This window comes from Apostichopus japonicus, chromosome 7 (genome assembly GCF_037975245.1).
Source record: "Apostichopus japonicus isolate 1M-3 chromosome 7, ASM3797524v1, whole genome shotgun sequence".
Taxonomy (NCBI): domain Eukaryota; kingdom Metazoa; phylum Echinodermata; class Holothuroidea; order Aspidochirotida; family Stichopodidae; genus Apostichopus; species Apostichopus japonicus.
The window spans coordinates 17,944,700-17,960,376 of record NC_092567.1 but is presented as its reverse complement, the minus strand read 5'-3'; the positions used below and the strand labels follow the sequence as shown (position 1 = coordinate 17,960,376).

The following is a 15,677-nucleotide window of genomic DNA, read 5'->3' as shown; positions in this document are numbered from 1 at the left end:
TGTTACCAACAAGGGCGAGGGGAACTTTTGATCAATTAAAAGGGCACTTAAGGTTACTTCACAAAACTGGGATGGCATGTGTCCTGGCTGCACCCCATGGGAAAATGCATCTTAAGATACAACGTAATACAACTTGGGTTATTAATCAATCACCAATGCCGTAACTTCGGTGATGACTATCGCACTCTGAGTCCGGCGAGAGGATCTTCCTGATTCATGATCGTCGTCAGAGGCAGCACAGCAACAACAACATAGGGCAATTACTATGATGATTATAATGCCTAGGACATCAAACGGAGCATCTGAACCGCCCGGGTCACCTGTTTGAACGAAAACATGAAGGTTATTATATAGGCTGCATGCCACATTTTTATAAATAACATTCGAGAAAGTGACCGTAATAATTCAATAGAACGATTGTGCAAATTATGATTTTTGTTTCTAACTCCGCACTTTAGAGCACCCTGGGGCTAGGGACATAGGCGTAGGAGCCCAATTTGATTGGGGGGAGCTGTAACGACTTGCCCGAAAAATATAACCAAAATTTGTGCGCGCGTTCAACATGTTAATGTGCATATCATATAGGCATGCATCGGTTATTACATCGCATGCCAAAAACATACAACCATTTGCTATGTTATTACCTTTCCATATTGGTTAGAATTATTGGGGTAGTCGTTACAATAATAATGATAATAATAATATCAGTTTAACCATTGAAAAACACATTGCAATTTATTTTTCTTTCAGTAGGTGCCCGAGACATTTGCCATAATTTTTTTTTCTATCATTGTGATAACGCAAGGGAATCAATGCATGGGGTATCAATGAATTAATTGATGTTGAATGTCTTACAAAGTTATACATTGAAATACATTTTTTTCGGTCAAGTTATTACGATTTATAAAAATAAAGGATTAACATTATGGCGTAAACCGAAGAGCCGACTTTATCAGCACTTAAACCTTAAAGGAACATCCCAGAAAATGATCTTGTTTTAATGGTAAACATCTTGAAAACTGCAATCTTTAGATACCTTACCAGCACTCAAATATTTGCTTTCTCATTGACTATACTTATCAACATTATGACTTCGCCTAAAATCCTCCATTAGAGGAACCCTAAGCATAACATATGCTTTTTGAGGAGGGGGTAGGGTAGGGTCATATTTTGATGTTCTTGTTTGTCCCCTTAATTTATATAGTATACACTTCAGAATCGTTTGTAAACAGGCAGTAGGCTACATTGGTTTTCAATGTCGTTCCTCTATACATAAGACTTAAGTACTGTTCTAAAAAAACAATTTTTTTGTTGAAAATCTGATCATGAAGGTAATCTTATCTAGGGGTGACGGTACCCTCACAAGGATATGTCACCGAAACTTGTATTGATTACCATACGTTGCAATAATAATGATAATAATAATATCAGTTTAACCACGAAGGGTACTATTGTCGTCCGAGGCAACATATGGGTCATTTTTCAAGACACAAACGCCGCCGATTGGTTTAATGAGCCGATAGCAACCAATGTCCCAAATTCAATTCTGCACCTCAACGTTCTTAGTCCTATTCAAATATTTCTCACAAGGCAGGGGCATACCCCTCCCCTCCCCTCCCCGTAAATTCCCAGGGTATAGCATCCGCCACCGGAGGGTCGCCAAGATGATCACAGCACCAGGGTCTTCAAGATATGTTGTCCTATTTCTTAAGTTGACAATACGGTTACCCGCGGTCATGATATGCATGCATAGTTCAATGTATATCAACATGTCAATGTGTACTGATTTATGTTGTTTACAACTGGTTTCTCTACTTGACTAGATTAATGTTAGGTTAGATAATATTGGACTGTTTCATCTGATCATTCTCCTGTTTACTTTCATTTTGATTTGAGACCTCATTGATAAGTCGCCGTACAAAGATTTCATACTGGGAATTTCCGTGCATTATATTTACAATTTTATTGATTTATAAAACGGTACATTACCTGTAGAAGACAAAGTCCAAACAGTTTCTGCAGCTGTGGCATTGAGTTTGTTCAATTCTAGACAGGAAAGAAAGAACGCATGAAACTGATAAAGTCTAACAAATGAGGTTAGGGAACGATAATATTTGTTATCCCACAAGCTTTTAGTAGCGTCCTTGTGTAATCCCTTCAAACATTTATTTTGTTTAAAGTCTCTTGTCTAAACAGATCATTGTAAATTCTTTGAACATTGTTGGTTGAAAGAAAGTTGAAGTGAATTGAATTGAAATTATCGAGTGGATAGGTCTTTACCGACTCGCTGGTGCCACGGTGGTTCCGAGCAGTGAGGTGCACATGACTTCAAGGGTGTGTGTGTTTTTTTTTGGGGGGGGGGGTTCCGGTGGGTTTAATTTAAATTTTTCCTGGCTGATTGACATACATGGCTGGACCATTATGGGATGTCTAGATGCGAATCAATCATGTTTTTGTTATAAAGTTTACATTTTAAAATTTGCTACAATTAACTGATGCATCCTATTTGATGGAAGCAAGGAAATGTACAAGCAATATCACACTACAATCCTCTAGAACCCCAAGATACATATGCCCCGCCTAATCAAGTTTGCTGCATGTACAACCCGAAAAGCAAAATTTGGGTATATAGCTTGTGGGATGGTGCTCAGAGAGGTACGTAAAACTTGGGGTTCAGTAGATATTAGGGTCTCTATATTGGGACTTGACTAATCTGTAAACTCAGCCTATCTGGCAGAATAGGTTCAACAAGCATATGTGACTATTCACATTAAATTAAACACTATCCCAGGCATCCTACACAAAATATAAGCTTTAATTCATTCGACCTGATTATAAAACGCAGTAGAAAGTAAATTGGTTTCAAATATGTAGCTCAGATTTTCGATATACATAATGTAGAATATATATTTTTGAGGTAACAAGTCACCCGATATGGCAATTAAGATTGATTCCGCACCTTCTTACATTCGACTAGCGTACTTTAGTATCACTTTATAGTTGACATACGAAACTTAGATATCCTCTGAGAACCTGATATAATTTATATTAATTTGATATTAAATAAATATATAAATAAACTTTATATTGTAATTCACATGAATAAAAACTAACGAACCTGTGTACATCTTGAGCTTCTAGTAGCACGTATCCTGCTTTTCTGAGAATTCACCTTTTTTAACGCTTCGTTGATTTCATTAGAAGTTATGTCTGAATGTAATGCTCAAAAGTAAGGCCTCTGTTTTATAGGATCACTGTGTGACGTCATAGTCTTTTCAGTTGTATCATGGAGCTATAAACAGCTCCATAGTTGTATGAAGCTGTTAGTTTCGTTTTCCTTACATGTTTACAAAGTTATTGTATACATAAATGTTTGGCAGAGGTTCAACTAATTGCTTGTGAACTCCATGTCACGGATCAGGAAGTTAAATACGGACAAGCATTGGAAGGGGAGGGAGGGTGGGAAAGGGGATTAAGGGGCGGGGAAGTGGAAACTATAGCCCCGACTACTTTGGAAAACAAACTTTACAAGCGACCATGACATAATTTTTGTGAAAAAGCATGAACATCGCATCCTGTTCATAAAATCAAAGTGTTCTTTGCATGAAAGAAAACCACCCCATGTAATAAATGAGAAATAAATGCAAGAATGAATAAACTCCGTATAGGTGAAGGGGGTTCTGCATATTCCCTGTACTTCAGGGCAAATCAACACTGGGAAAATATTCACTCCGGTTTACAATATGACACCATGCATCACTTTCCAGCAATTCAATCGTCGGTTTTCCGAGAATCCACAGTGCGTTTGCAAAAGGCCAGATTAAGTTATATTACATGGAAATGCAGTTCCTCTTGTTAGAATTAAAACTTTTTTAAACTAATCATATATTTAAGGGTCAATAGGGACAGTAATATTAAACCTGCCATCACAATTATCTGCAAATTTTTAAACTTTAAAACTGCCGGTATAGTCATACAACAGTAGTTAAGTTCAGAACTCCGAGACAGACCATTTGATTATATATCGGTATAATATGACATATATGGTAAAGGTTTGTAATGCTACATCACCCAAACATAACTTTCACAGTTCGGTTCTATCGTTGCGAATTCAGTATCCACAGTAAGTCGTATGTTAAAAGCTTAACATGAAGATTGCTTGCTACGCTGCACGTTGTCAAGTCATAAAAATGAAATATAAATGATACAATGGCAGTATTAAATGGGCCTATACTGCACACACAAAGAAAAAATCACTGGTGCAGGTCACATAATACTTTTTATACGTAGATGAATTTATTTCTTTTACTTTGGAATATTGTTATCTATATACATCCAGAACACTCGTTATCACACCAATTGCGTTTATATTTATGTTTGTATATAGGCCTATATATTCTATATAAGTGAAATATGGTGCACTTCGGCTAATAGTTAACAAGGTTGCTTTGCTACACCAGTAGAAAGGACGTGAAATCCTATTTGCGTTCAAAGTCCAACTAGTATCTTTTGAATCTCATCGATTTGTCATTTTATTTTATGTTAAGGTATCGCGTACGTGCGAAATTTATATTGTAATATATTATAATTTGCTGAATAAAATCAAATCAAAATCACACGGTATAATCCCAGTGTAAATTTGATTCACCTTTTCCCCGACAGAGGATGGTAAGTCCTTCCTAAGCTGAGTCCTGAAATCACTGGAAGGTACTGTCAAATCACAGTGTTTACCTATAATCACTATTGGCACTTTTAAGAAGCATTTTAAAACTTATCTTTTTAGGCTTGAGTATGGGCATTAATCTTATTTGCTGTTTTATCCACATTACTGTGCCCATTTTTATGTATATTTTTATTTTTATATTCTTTATTGTGGTTTATAACCCTGTCTTATATCATTTCTTTACTTTTATTGCTGTTGTTATTACTTTTACTTTTTCTTACGTTGGTAATTTTATATTCCAGGTATTGGTTCTTTTGTACAGTGCTCTTGAGCATGTTTTATTTCCTGATAACAGCACTTTAATATATGGTATTTATGGTTCATATTTAATATATTGACTCTGCTCCACACACATATATACCATTACAGTGTCGAATGTTCAACTTAGCTCCATGAACCGGCATATCAGAACGGTTGGAGATTAACATTCAGCCTTTCAGAGATGACAGAACGCACATGGCTATTAAAGTATTTGTTTTTGTAAATCATTTTTCCTTTGGTCATTTTTGGTATAATTTCAGCCATATGAATTTAAATACAAGCCAGGTGACATCTCTGCTGTTCCTGCAGTTGTTGTTAAGTATTCAGAATCACAAAAAAAAATTGCTTTCCTGTTTGGTTTGAGAACAGGACCTCTGATGTTATTTTAGTTATTCATTAATTTGGGACTTCAATGGAATATTGCCTTTAGTACATTTCATCTCATTTTGTGAAAATATTGTGACAGGTTGGTCAAAGAGGAATGCCAGACGACCATCTCAGATTTTTCTGATACTGATCTGATGTGTTCCCCGATGTCCCGAAAGGAGGAAAATAGGTCTTTCAAAATATGCATAGATTAAAAAAAATTATTTAGTCTGCATACATGAGAAAAAGTACCACCCAAAGTACATTAAAATAAATACCTGTTGAGAAGATGCTGAATTTAATGTTGTCAGACCTAGGTGCCACCATATCCCAGCCACCAAATATGTTTCTGACTTATTGTTGCTCATTTTCTTCCTTTTGAGACATCCAGGCATAAACACTGTATATTAATAGTAACATCCGAATCTTGTTCATTTGGTTTGGATTGAACCAGATATCTTGAATAGTTTGACCAACCGAAATTTATTTCAAGTAATAGTCATTTAAGGTGTATACAATAGTGTAAAAATACGCTTCGAGGCTTTTTATAATAAATTACCACAATGCTGTTCCTGAAGAGTTTGATCTAGCATGTTCCCATGTTTAAATTGTCGAAAGAGATAAGTCTTTTATGAAATCATTCGTAAAATTCGTAAATTAAAATTTATAACTTCAGCTCCTCATCAACCAAGTCTCGATTGGCAGATGTGGTTCGCGGCTCTCGGCTCGGCCCGACGAAATCCTTGGTTCATCAGGCTGATCTATCGCATATTAACCAATCAAGAGGAAGGTAAATGATTCACTTTAGTACTGATTTTGTTATTTTAAAATATTACAGTTTGCTAAAAGGAAGCATCTTCTTTTGGCTTGCCTCCCCATCCCCTCATCTTATTTTTCCCAAACCTAGACCTCCCAGCAAAACCTTTAATAAAAACTTTATTTAAAAAAAACTGCCTCTTTATTTTTCGAAATACTCTTTAACGCCTTTAAAAACCTTTATTTTTATTTTAAGATAAAAAAAAATATTTAAAGATTTAGTTTAGGGTAGGAATATTGTATTCAGTCATGCTAACCATTGGCCATTAAATTTTTGTGAACAGCCATGCATGATTCATTTAAAAACCTTTATTTAAAACACGGCTCTTTATTTTTCAAAAACACTCTTTAAAACCTTTATTTTTATATTAAGTTAAATATTTTTTATCGATTTAGTTTAGAGTAGGAATATTGTATTCAGTCATGCTAACCATTGGCAATTAAGTTTTTTTGTGGACAGCCATACATGATTCATTTAAAACCTTTACTTAAAACATGGCTCTTTATTTTTCAAAACATTCTTTAAAACCTTTAGTTTATATTAATTTTTTAACGATTTAGTTTAGAGTAGAAATATTGTATTCAGTCATGCTAACCATTGGCCATGTTTTTGTGGACAACCATGCATGATTCATTTGAAAACCTCATTTAAAACATGGCTCTTTATTTTTCAAAACACTCTTTAAAACCTTTATTTTTATATTAAGTAAATAATTTTTTTTAACAATTTAGTTTAGAGTAGAAATATTGTATTCAGTCATGCTAACCATTTGCCATTAAGATTTTGTGGACAGCCAGGCATGATTCATGCAGTGATACAAAACAGACTCACAAACAACAGTTAACGTAAGTCAGGTATTTTAAATAAGGACCACAGGTGATGTAAAAATAGGCATAGATGGTGAGTCTGTTACAAATTAACTTCATTTTGGACCTTTTTAATACCATTATTTTCATGTTTGAAGCCTTTAAAAACCTTCATTTCTTCATGTACAATCTTTAAATAAACCTATATTGTGTTGAAGAGCCGCTGGGAGGTCTGCACACCCTGTTTATCTGTCTCACTATAGAATTGTGGTATCGGTAACCACCTCTATTCTAGTATTCGGTTTCTGTGTGGTCTTTTACTTTCCAGTGATATCTGTCTTGTTATCAGATACTCTTCACTAATGTCAGAGTTTGTTGAATATTACTTTCTGACAGCTATAACGAGGTGGAAACTCTTGCTGAATTTCCAACGAACTATGTTTGCTACGAAGGGGGATTTCCCGGTGTTGTCTGTTATATATTCAATAACATAAACTGTACTTTAAAATATAACTATGCCAAGCTAATTACGTAATAGAAAGTGCTATACATACTATTGGAATTAATACACATTCCTTTGTATTGTAACTGTGACCTGATCCAAAATACAGGAGACAGTTTGTAATACACTCTGGCCCTTGACTAAGAAATTCGTGCCTGTGTACGTTCTTTGATACCCACGCCTTGGAACCTCCGGTAATTTTTAGTTACCCTTTTCCAAGATAGAAAATTGTCCATATAAAGCAAACAACAGAGTTCTCCTGATACAAATGGGTACTTCAAAATGAAAAGAAAAGTCAAACCCTGCTGTACTCATTACATTTATATTTTGTTTCACAGCTCTCCACTGTTTCTGTATTTTCTGTTTTTGGTTTCTATATTTGAATTTTTGCACGGTGAATTCCCACGAGGACTTTCTGTGAATTTCCCTCAAAACCTGTTCCGATGATTGAGAAGTTTTTATTCCAATCTGCTAGCAAATAGCTTTTAAAACTTGATAACAATTGATAATTGTGGCTTTAATTCGCATGTAGAAATGAGAAAGTGTGATAGTATTGTTGGCTTCCAATGATGGCATTACTTTCTAGGTGCAAACCAGTGGCTATACAATTTCATATTCAGTTCATGTACAGGGTACGTGAAAGGGAGAAATGCATCTTTTTTTGCACACCTTGCAGGAATCACATATTACACATGCTGGATTAGGCCTTCAAAAGCTTTTCCCCCTGTAACACTGCATTGGAGAAACAAGTGTATACATTTCCTCCTCAAGAAGATACAAATCCCTCTTAGGTAACTTATCAAGAATGGGGAGCTGCTGAGGGGGCTGCAGCATCCTGCAGCCAGGCTGCATAGGATGCAATCTTATGTGTTGTGAAGTTTCCCAAATTGGGCATTGTAGGTGTGCCAGGATACTCTCCAAACTTTTCCCCCTTCCCTTAATCCTCTTTTTGTCCCTCCACTGTTTATCTCCCACCTCTCCCCTTCCCCAGTTGGTTTCTTTCTTTCTTCTCTCCATTCCTTGTCTACTAATCCCCTTACATCTATCTCTTTGTGTTCACCATGCTCAATTAACCTATCTGTATTCTGTGCGTGTTTTTGTCCCTTCTGTTACTGTTACTTGTCATTTGGCCTCTGAAGAAGATCCTGCTAGGATCGAAACGTCAGGCCAACTTACTTTTACACACTCTCGAAACTTGTTTGATATTGATTCGGCCTTGCCTGCAGAAGACTTTCTTGTTGTGCCTTATTAAGCTTTCGTCTGATTATCTTTTCCATTTGGTTGCAGTTCTCGATCTTATCGACCATAATCCATTCCCAAAGTCTCCACCAAAGTTCATCCGAGCAAAGCTATATCATTATCATTTCACTTCTTGGAGGTAAGCGATCTTTTTCTTTCTTTTTTTTCTCTCCAGAATACATATCTTTTTTTATTCTTCAATCTTAGGTGATTAAAGTTGCTATTATAGATTGAACATGTAAACTTTTCTATTTAATGTCAACTTCAGATTCTTTAAAATGGAAACCATGGCAACAATCATTTTACTCTTCAATGTTTTACTCAGTAATTGTTTTCTACCTATGAATTTACTGTAGAAGAGACACAGTTGCAAAGTATTGTAAATGCTGAAACTAATCGAAAAGTTTGAAGATGATTTATAGTCTTGTAAAACCTAAGACGATGGTTGGCTTTGCATCTTCTTGTAACTTAGTCAAGAACAGATTATGGAAATTCATAGGAAATGTCCTCTTTTTTTTGTGATAATAACAAGCTGTTAGAGTGATTATTTAGCTGATTTGATTTACTTTTCAAACAAATATTAAATCACAATCTTCCCTTAATTTTTTCTTCAGCAAAAATTCAAAGAACTGGTGGAGAAGAAAAGAAGTGGAGACATACCTTAGCCCTGTGACCAAAGAAAGTCAAGCTATAACATCGTTTGTTCAAAGTTCTGGACTAACATATATGAGTAAAATACCTCCAAGTGCGCTCCAATCTACGATCATGAACAAAGGAGTAGGTTTGTAAATGAAGGAATATTTCCCACTCGCTGAAGTTAAAAATGTCTACGTCTTTTGGGTCGAAACCATTGACTTCAATGCCTAATATCTGGTTTGACTGTTTGGTAGATAAAATGGATGCTATAGATACTGTTACTGAAGCTTTTAGAATTAGAAGATAAAAATAACAATTGGAAGGGTCTCATAGAGTTATCGGTGAGCTGAAGAAAAAAGAAGGTTTAGTGTCGTCAGGGTTATGCCTCCATTTAAACAATAACTCGAGAGACAAAATGGTTTTGATTCCTCGTTAATTAGTGTCATCAGAGATGGTTTAATGATACTGCAATTAAAAAGAGAGTTGCCATGAAATGGAAAATGATCTTAGTTATCTCTGTAAATTGCTTATATATGCGCCTTTGAGATTTGAGACACATACACACACATACACAAAAATCAATAAATGAAAATATGTAAATAAATTAAATGAAAACGAGAAGTTTGATGACTTTCATTAGGCCAACCAAATATTTAAATGTTCAATTTTGTTTAGTGCTACTTTTGTTGGTTGCTACTTTGCAGGAATTTTGTCAACCAGGAGAGTATTGTTCAAACTATCATTTTATTTGATCCAAGGAAATGATTCATTTATATTTTATATTAAATGAAAATGTTGAAATAATTTATTAGCTCTCTAGTTGTTTTGTGACGTAGGCAGGGGTTGAAATAAGGATTTGTGGACCAGGAGCCACTTTCTAAAAAAGTGGCTCCTGGTTCGCGGCAATTTCAGTAGGACCAGGAGCTATTTTCTCACTACCAGGATTAAAAAGGAGAAACAAAATTCAAGTACGGCATGTACGTACGTATCATCACAGGTGTTGTGCGATATATAAACCATGTGCACCAGTGCTATTGTGCATGCACTCGATCGATCAGTGATTTATCAAATCGCTAGCAGTTACTATATAGCACTAGCATGCAATTTAGTTTCAGGCTTCTGTGCAGCGCATGATCAGGCTGATATTTACAGGAGTATGCGGGCGCTTATTTGCCAACAAAAAAGCGCCTGTGCGTATTGTATTTTCATGTCCAGGGCGCTATTTTAGTGCTTGCGGGCGCGAATGGCGCCTGGGCGCCCGCTTATTTCAACCCTTGGACGTAGGGTGATTTTTTTTTTCAATATCAATACTAATGTCACTTTAGAGTAAAAAACATGAATTGAAAAATGTTAATGTCAGTGTTGTATTTTCATATGATTTTTTCTTGTTTCCATAGAAATCAAAAAAGAAAACTGGAGGCTATTTACACTGGTTTCTGTCAACCATAAGACTCTATTTTGGAAATTTAAGTGGACCAGTTCTTATATTTTCTATATTTATACCTGTTTTAATGATAAGCATCTTTAGGTAATGTCTGTATTGCAGCCGAAAAGGACTTTTAGTGATCTTCATCACATTGAGAAATGTAGCATTTTAAGGGTAAGGGGTAAGGGGACCATACAAATTTGTAATACTTCTTTTGTTTCGGTCTTTTCTATAGTATTGTTTTTCTTTTTCATCATGTTTTTTACATTTTTGGTTGATTTTGATTGCCGGAGATATGTAATCTTGACAGCAAACCTATTACACAAGAAAATGTTTAGCGATATCTTTTAGAGAATCATGTTGGTCATGATTAATGAACATTGTTTGCATGAAATGAAATTTCACTTTACTTATGATGCAAACCTACCAAGGTGTTGAAATGATATCACAGACTTGTGTGTTTTGGCACCATTTGCAAAGAAGTCGCTAAAAAAGAAACTTTTTTTTATAAAGTTTGCAAAGAAACTTCTCATCTGTCGAAAGAATAAACTTTTTGGGAATATTTTGGGATCTTGAAAATTAGCGTTGATTTATCAGTGCCAGTCTTCCGATTATTTCAACTTGGTTCTTTTAGTTTGGATTATGCGGGATGTAGTTTGTGAATTACAATATTTTCTTTTTAGAAGAGCCTGATATTATATATCATCATAATAGTGACCAACTTTAAGACAGTGCTGGAAATACTGCATCTTGAGGTCGAATCCATATCCTAAATGGTAAAGAAAAAGTTACATTCAAAGAACATATATAGAGTTGAGAACGATACCGAGATAAGGTTTCAACTACGTAGAAGCTATTTTCTCTTCGATATAAAATGTCAAATTGTTCTGCCATAGGACTATTTCTGTCAATAAAAATTCCTGGACTTTACTCGCCTGAATAAATTATTACGAAATATTTATATATATATATATATATATATATATATATATATATATATATATATATATATATACATATATATACATATATATATATATATATATATATATATATATATATATATATATATATATATATATATATATATATATATATATATATATATATATATATATATATATATATATATATATATATATATATATATATACATACATGGAAAGTTTCTCTTATGGTTAGATGTTATTCTCCATTGATAAGTTAGATATCAATTTTCAATTGGTGTCAACTGTTTATGTCGTTAACTTTATGGTGTAAGCATATCAAATTGTTCTATAATTACCACTCCTCAAAAGGACTGATAATTTCTTTTCTCGAGTACGTGTTTGCTTGGTGTATGTTATATTTTCCTTGTTAGGCAAAGCTGATCATTGAACAAAATGCAATAAATATTTTTCTCTTTTGTCAAACAAAGATTTGTATGAATTTGTTACATTTCTTCCATATGACACTGGTTTTTAGTTTGAATGGTTAAAGGGGGCCCTGTTGACGAAATTCTGAAATGTGCAAAATGCTTCAAACAAAATAGACACATAAACATGGCTTTTATCAGTTATTTTAGGGAAATTTATTTCTATGTATTTCGTAACATTGACGTCGGTCTTTGAATAAAAAAATTCATGGGGTAAATACCAATTAACTGAGAGAGACAAAGATAGAAAACAAAAATATAATTGGTTAATGACATCAATTACATCAAATGACATCAAATACATCAATGACATTTTCCATGGCTTTCACTTCTTTAATTTCAAAGCAATGGCGTGCCAACACGGATGGCAAAACGAAACACACACTATTTGGTCGTCTCGCTTGAGGTCAGCAAATTTGATCGATCTGTAATCGTGCTTCACCGTTAACTTTATCATTTTACCAAAAGTACGTTTAAGAGCTGTACCACAATGTAAAAATACCTCACCAACACAAAACTAGCATTGCTCGATACAGGTTGTAAAACCTTACAATGGAATGACGAACTTCTTTACTGGTTTCAACCTCTGGACAAACAACCAGTGTCCATGGCCTACTTGGTTAGGATGTAACTAACTTTGATGTGAAAAGGCATCTCATGAGCTGATATGTTATAAATGGTAATATGGAAAGAAAGCAATCTCAAACAATATACTCTGTCGTCATTTAGTTGTTAGCAATGTCGAGAAATTCACCAAGGTTAATCAGTTTATGATGTCGTTCCCGAAGAACGGGATAAATTAGACAACGCCACGATATCTTTATCCCGCTTGATTACAGTACAATCTTGATTTGGATAAGTTCTACGAATCTTCTGATGGTTCCGAGAAATCGTATATGCCATTTATTATTTCAAATGACAAATGATCTGGTTGATGAATACCGCTATACGTCGTATATACCGCTATTACTTCAATTTAATAATGAACATTCTGACAGATATATCGGAAAAGTAGGCTGAGACTGATAACGCACACTTTAGAACGTGAAATAATTCGCCCTATAAGGATATCAGTTGTGTTTTCTGATTAATTTCCTTATGATTCATTTCAATTTAAATGATTTTGATATATGATTCAATATGATCAATGATTTATGATTCAATTTAAATGATTTAAATGAATAAATGATTTAAATGAAGACAGTTTTTCTAAAACCTCTAACGTTAAAAACCTTGGTAAGTAAATATGAAAATTAATTTACCTTGAAGTGAATATTAACTTGGAAACGAAAGCCTTTGCGAACGACGATGCCTTGATTTAATATCCAAACTAGCTTGATCTCTATTCGAAATAAGAAATTCAACCTTGTGTCGGTTCTGTAACCACAGGATATAGTCCTACTAACTTCCTATAGGGAAACAACTATCATGAAATATGTATTTAGCGTCTTTAAGGTTTGAAAGTGTGTCGGTCTATACAAATGATAATACAACTGAACTAAATCAATGGAAAGTATAGCAGCTTAGCTTATTATATTTCAATGATTACACTAAATATTACGGAAACATGGAGAAAGATATTCCAACTCAATCAAATATAAATTCAATAAATGTTTTACGTGCGATATCACAATACAAATAGCAGAGACAAATACCTAGGTCCATATTGTCGTTTTAAATAGCTATTAATTAATTTCTGAATGACAAAATATTTTTTGGTGGAATAGCGAATCGATAGCAAAGTAAGTTGCGCAAATTGATAATAATTTGCTGGAATCTTAAATAACATCACACTGATAAGTCAACAATTTCATTACAAACTCTTCTTTCAAACTAATGGCTCATATACTCTCAATGTGACCTATAAATACAGGGGCGTATTCAGGGGGGCGCAACAGGCGCGGGCCTCCCCCATTGGCCGTCACCAAAAAAAAAAAAAAGTTTAGCAAAAAAAAAAAAAAAATTGATGACGACCTTTATGTGAGATGTCGGTGATCGCTCAACCCCCCCCCCCTCCCCTCCCGTATGCTTTATTTTTTGTTTGCCACAAAAAGGTTCTGGCGAAGTCCGGCGGCATAATAGTTTTAGAAACATAGATGGTAATTGTGTTTGTATTATCACTATAAACACTAAGTGACATGCCAGCCATACTAAATTGTGCATTTTGTGTCCATTTTTACTGGAAATGTTGCTTATTATTAAGGTCGAAAAATGGATCACATATGGCACCATTTTGCATTTCAGCCCTTTTTCGAAAGCAAAAATTGTCCACCCCTCCTCTTAGACCCATCCAACAGGACGGCGATCATTCATGCCTGACGCCCCCCCCCCCTAGTGGAAAATCCTGGATACGCCCCTGTAAATCTGAACCACGTGATAATATCTGTGACCCAGAACTGGTCTATAACATGTGTTAAGTGTTGCTGGTGATTTGGACTGGCAAAGACGGACACGTAGTTGTGCAGTTGAATGCCGTTTTGACGAGAAACGTCGATCAGATTATATGAAAATAAAAGAAACCATTCTGTTCCGAGTAAACGCTACGCTCAACATATCATTCAAGAAACGTTCACTCCCGCCAATCTCAAACATGACTAAACGAGATTGGCAATTTGTGATGTTTTTGAACGTGTTAGCTATATAGTATTGTTTAACATGCTTAGGAAGTATTCGCAAATCCAAAACTACAATTTTCTCAGGAACGTTACTAAATGGATACTACTGAACATTAAACTGCCCCTCTTTGGCATTAGCTATAACTCCTCTAATACAGTATGATAACAGCAATGACTTGCGTCAGTCTTTGGGCGTGAAAGTATACCAATCATTAATTTCATATAAGTATTGAACTAACTTTATATTCTTGTTCGTCATCCTTCAGGAACCAAAGATCCCTTTCTTTTAAGTCATCCTCTTGACTTGATAGTCGATTCATAATCGTAATTATACGAAGGTTTGTCTTCATCTTTGAAACGGTCCAGTAACACGATTAAATCAGGGGGAGAAAAAGCATCCTATAGTTCTTTGTCGAATATGATATAGATATAATACAATGTGTAAAAGTAAGTTGGCCTGACGTTTCGATCCTAGCAGGATCTTCTTCAGAGGCTAAGTGACAAGTAACAGTAGCAGAAGGGACAAAAGTTCGCACAGAATACAAACAGGTTAATGAGCATGGTGAACACAATGAGATAGATGTAAGGGGATTATAAGTAGACAGTGGATGGTGAGAAGAAAACAACATATGGTTAGAGGAGAGGTAGGAGATAAACAGAGGAGGGACAAAGAGAGGATTAAAGGCACAGATTAGGGAATAAACTGGAGAGGGACAAAGACAGAAAGTGTGGAGAACAAAGGAGGGGAAGAGAGCTATGAGAAGAAGAGCAAAGGGGGGGGGGGACATGGGGAGAAGGAGTGGGGGACAGAAGAAAACTTAGTCATGTCCTTCCTTCCTGAATGTTCAGCCCATGAGGTTGAATGGTGCGTT

At 35.0% G+C, this 15,677-nt stretch overlaps 2 protein-coding genes across 3 annotated transcripts in view; both read left to right on the top strand.

Annotated features, from left to right (window-relative positions):
• The window catches only part of LOC139969548 (lipase maturation factor 2-like), a 308,807-nt gene that overhangs the window by 129,940 nt on the left and 163,190 nt on the right, over window positions 1–15,677 (top strand). The gene's annotated exons all lie outside the window — the stretch shown is intronic.
• On the top strand, window positions 6,032–11,734 carry LOC139969553 (lipase maturation factor 2-like). Its single transcript, XM_071974648.1, has 4 exons — window positions 6,032–6,140; window positions 8,763–8,853; window positions 9,329–9,495; window positions 10,748–11,734. The coding sequence occupies exons 1-4, from the start codon at window positions 6,056–6,058 to the stop codon at window positions 10,876–10,878; spliced, it is 474 nt and encodes a 157-aa protein (XP_071830749.1). The 5' UTR covers window positions 6,032–6,055; the 3' UTR covers window positions 10,879–11,734.

Excerpts from the sequence above, each read along its gene's own strand:
- LOC139969553 (XM_071974648.1), top strand. The coding sequence starts at position 6,056 with ATGTGGTTCGCGGCTCTCGGCTCGGCCCGACGAAATCCTTGGTTCATC. Across the intron at positions 6,141-8,762 it reads ATTAACCAATCAAGAGGAAG|TTCTCGATCTTATCGACCAT; the intron begins GTAAATGATTCA and ends ATTTGGTTGCAG. Across the intron at positions 9,496-10,747 it reads GATCATGAACAAAGGAGTAG|AAATCAAAAAAGAAAACTGG; the intron begins GTTTGTAAATGA and ends TTGTTTCCATAG.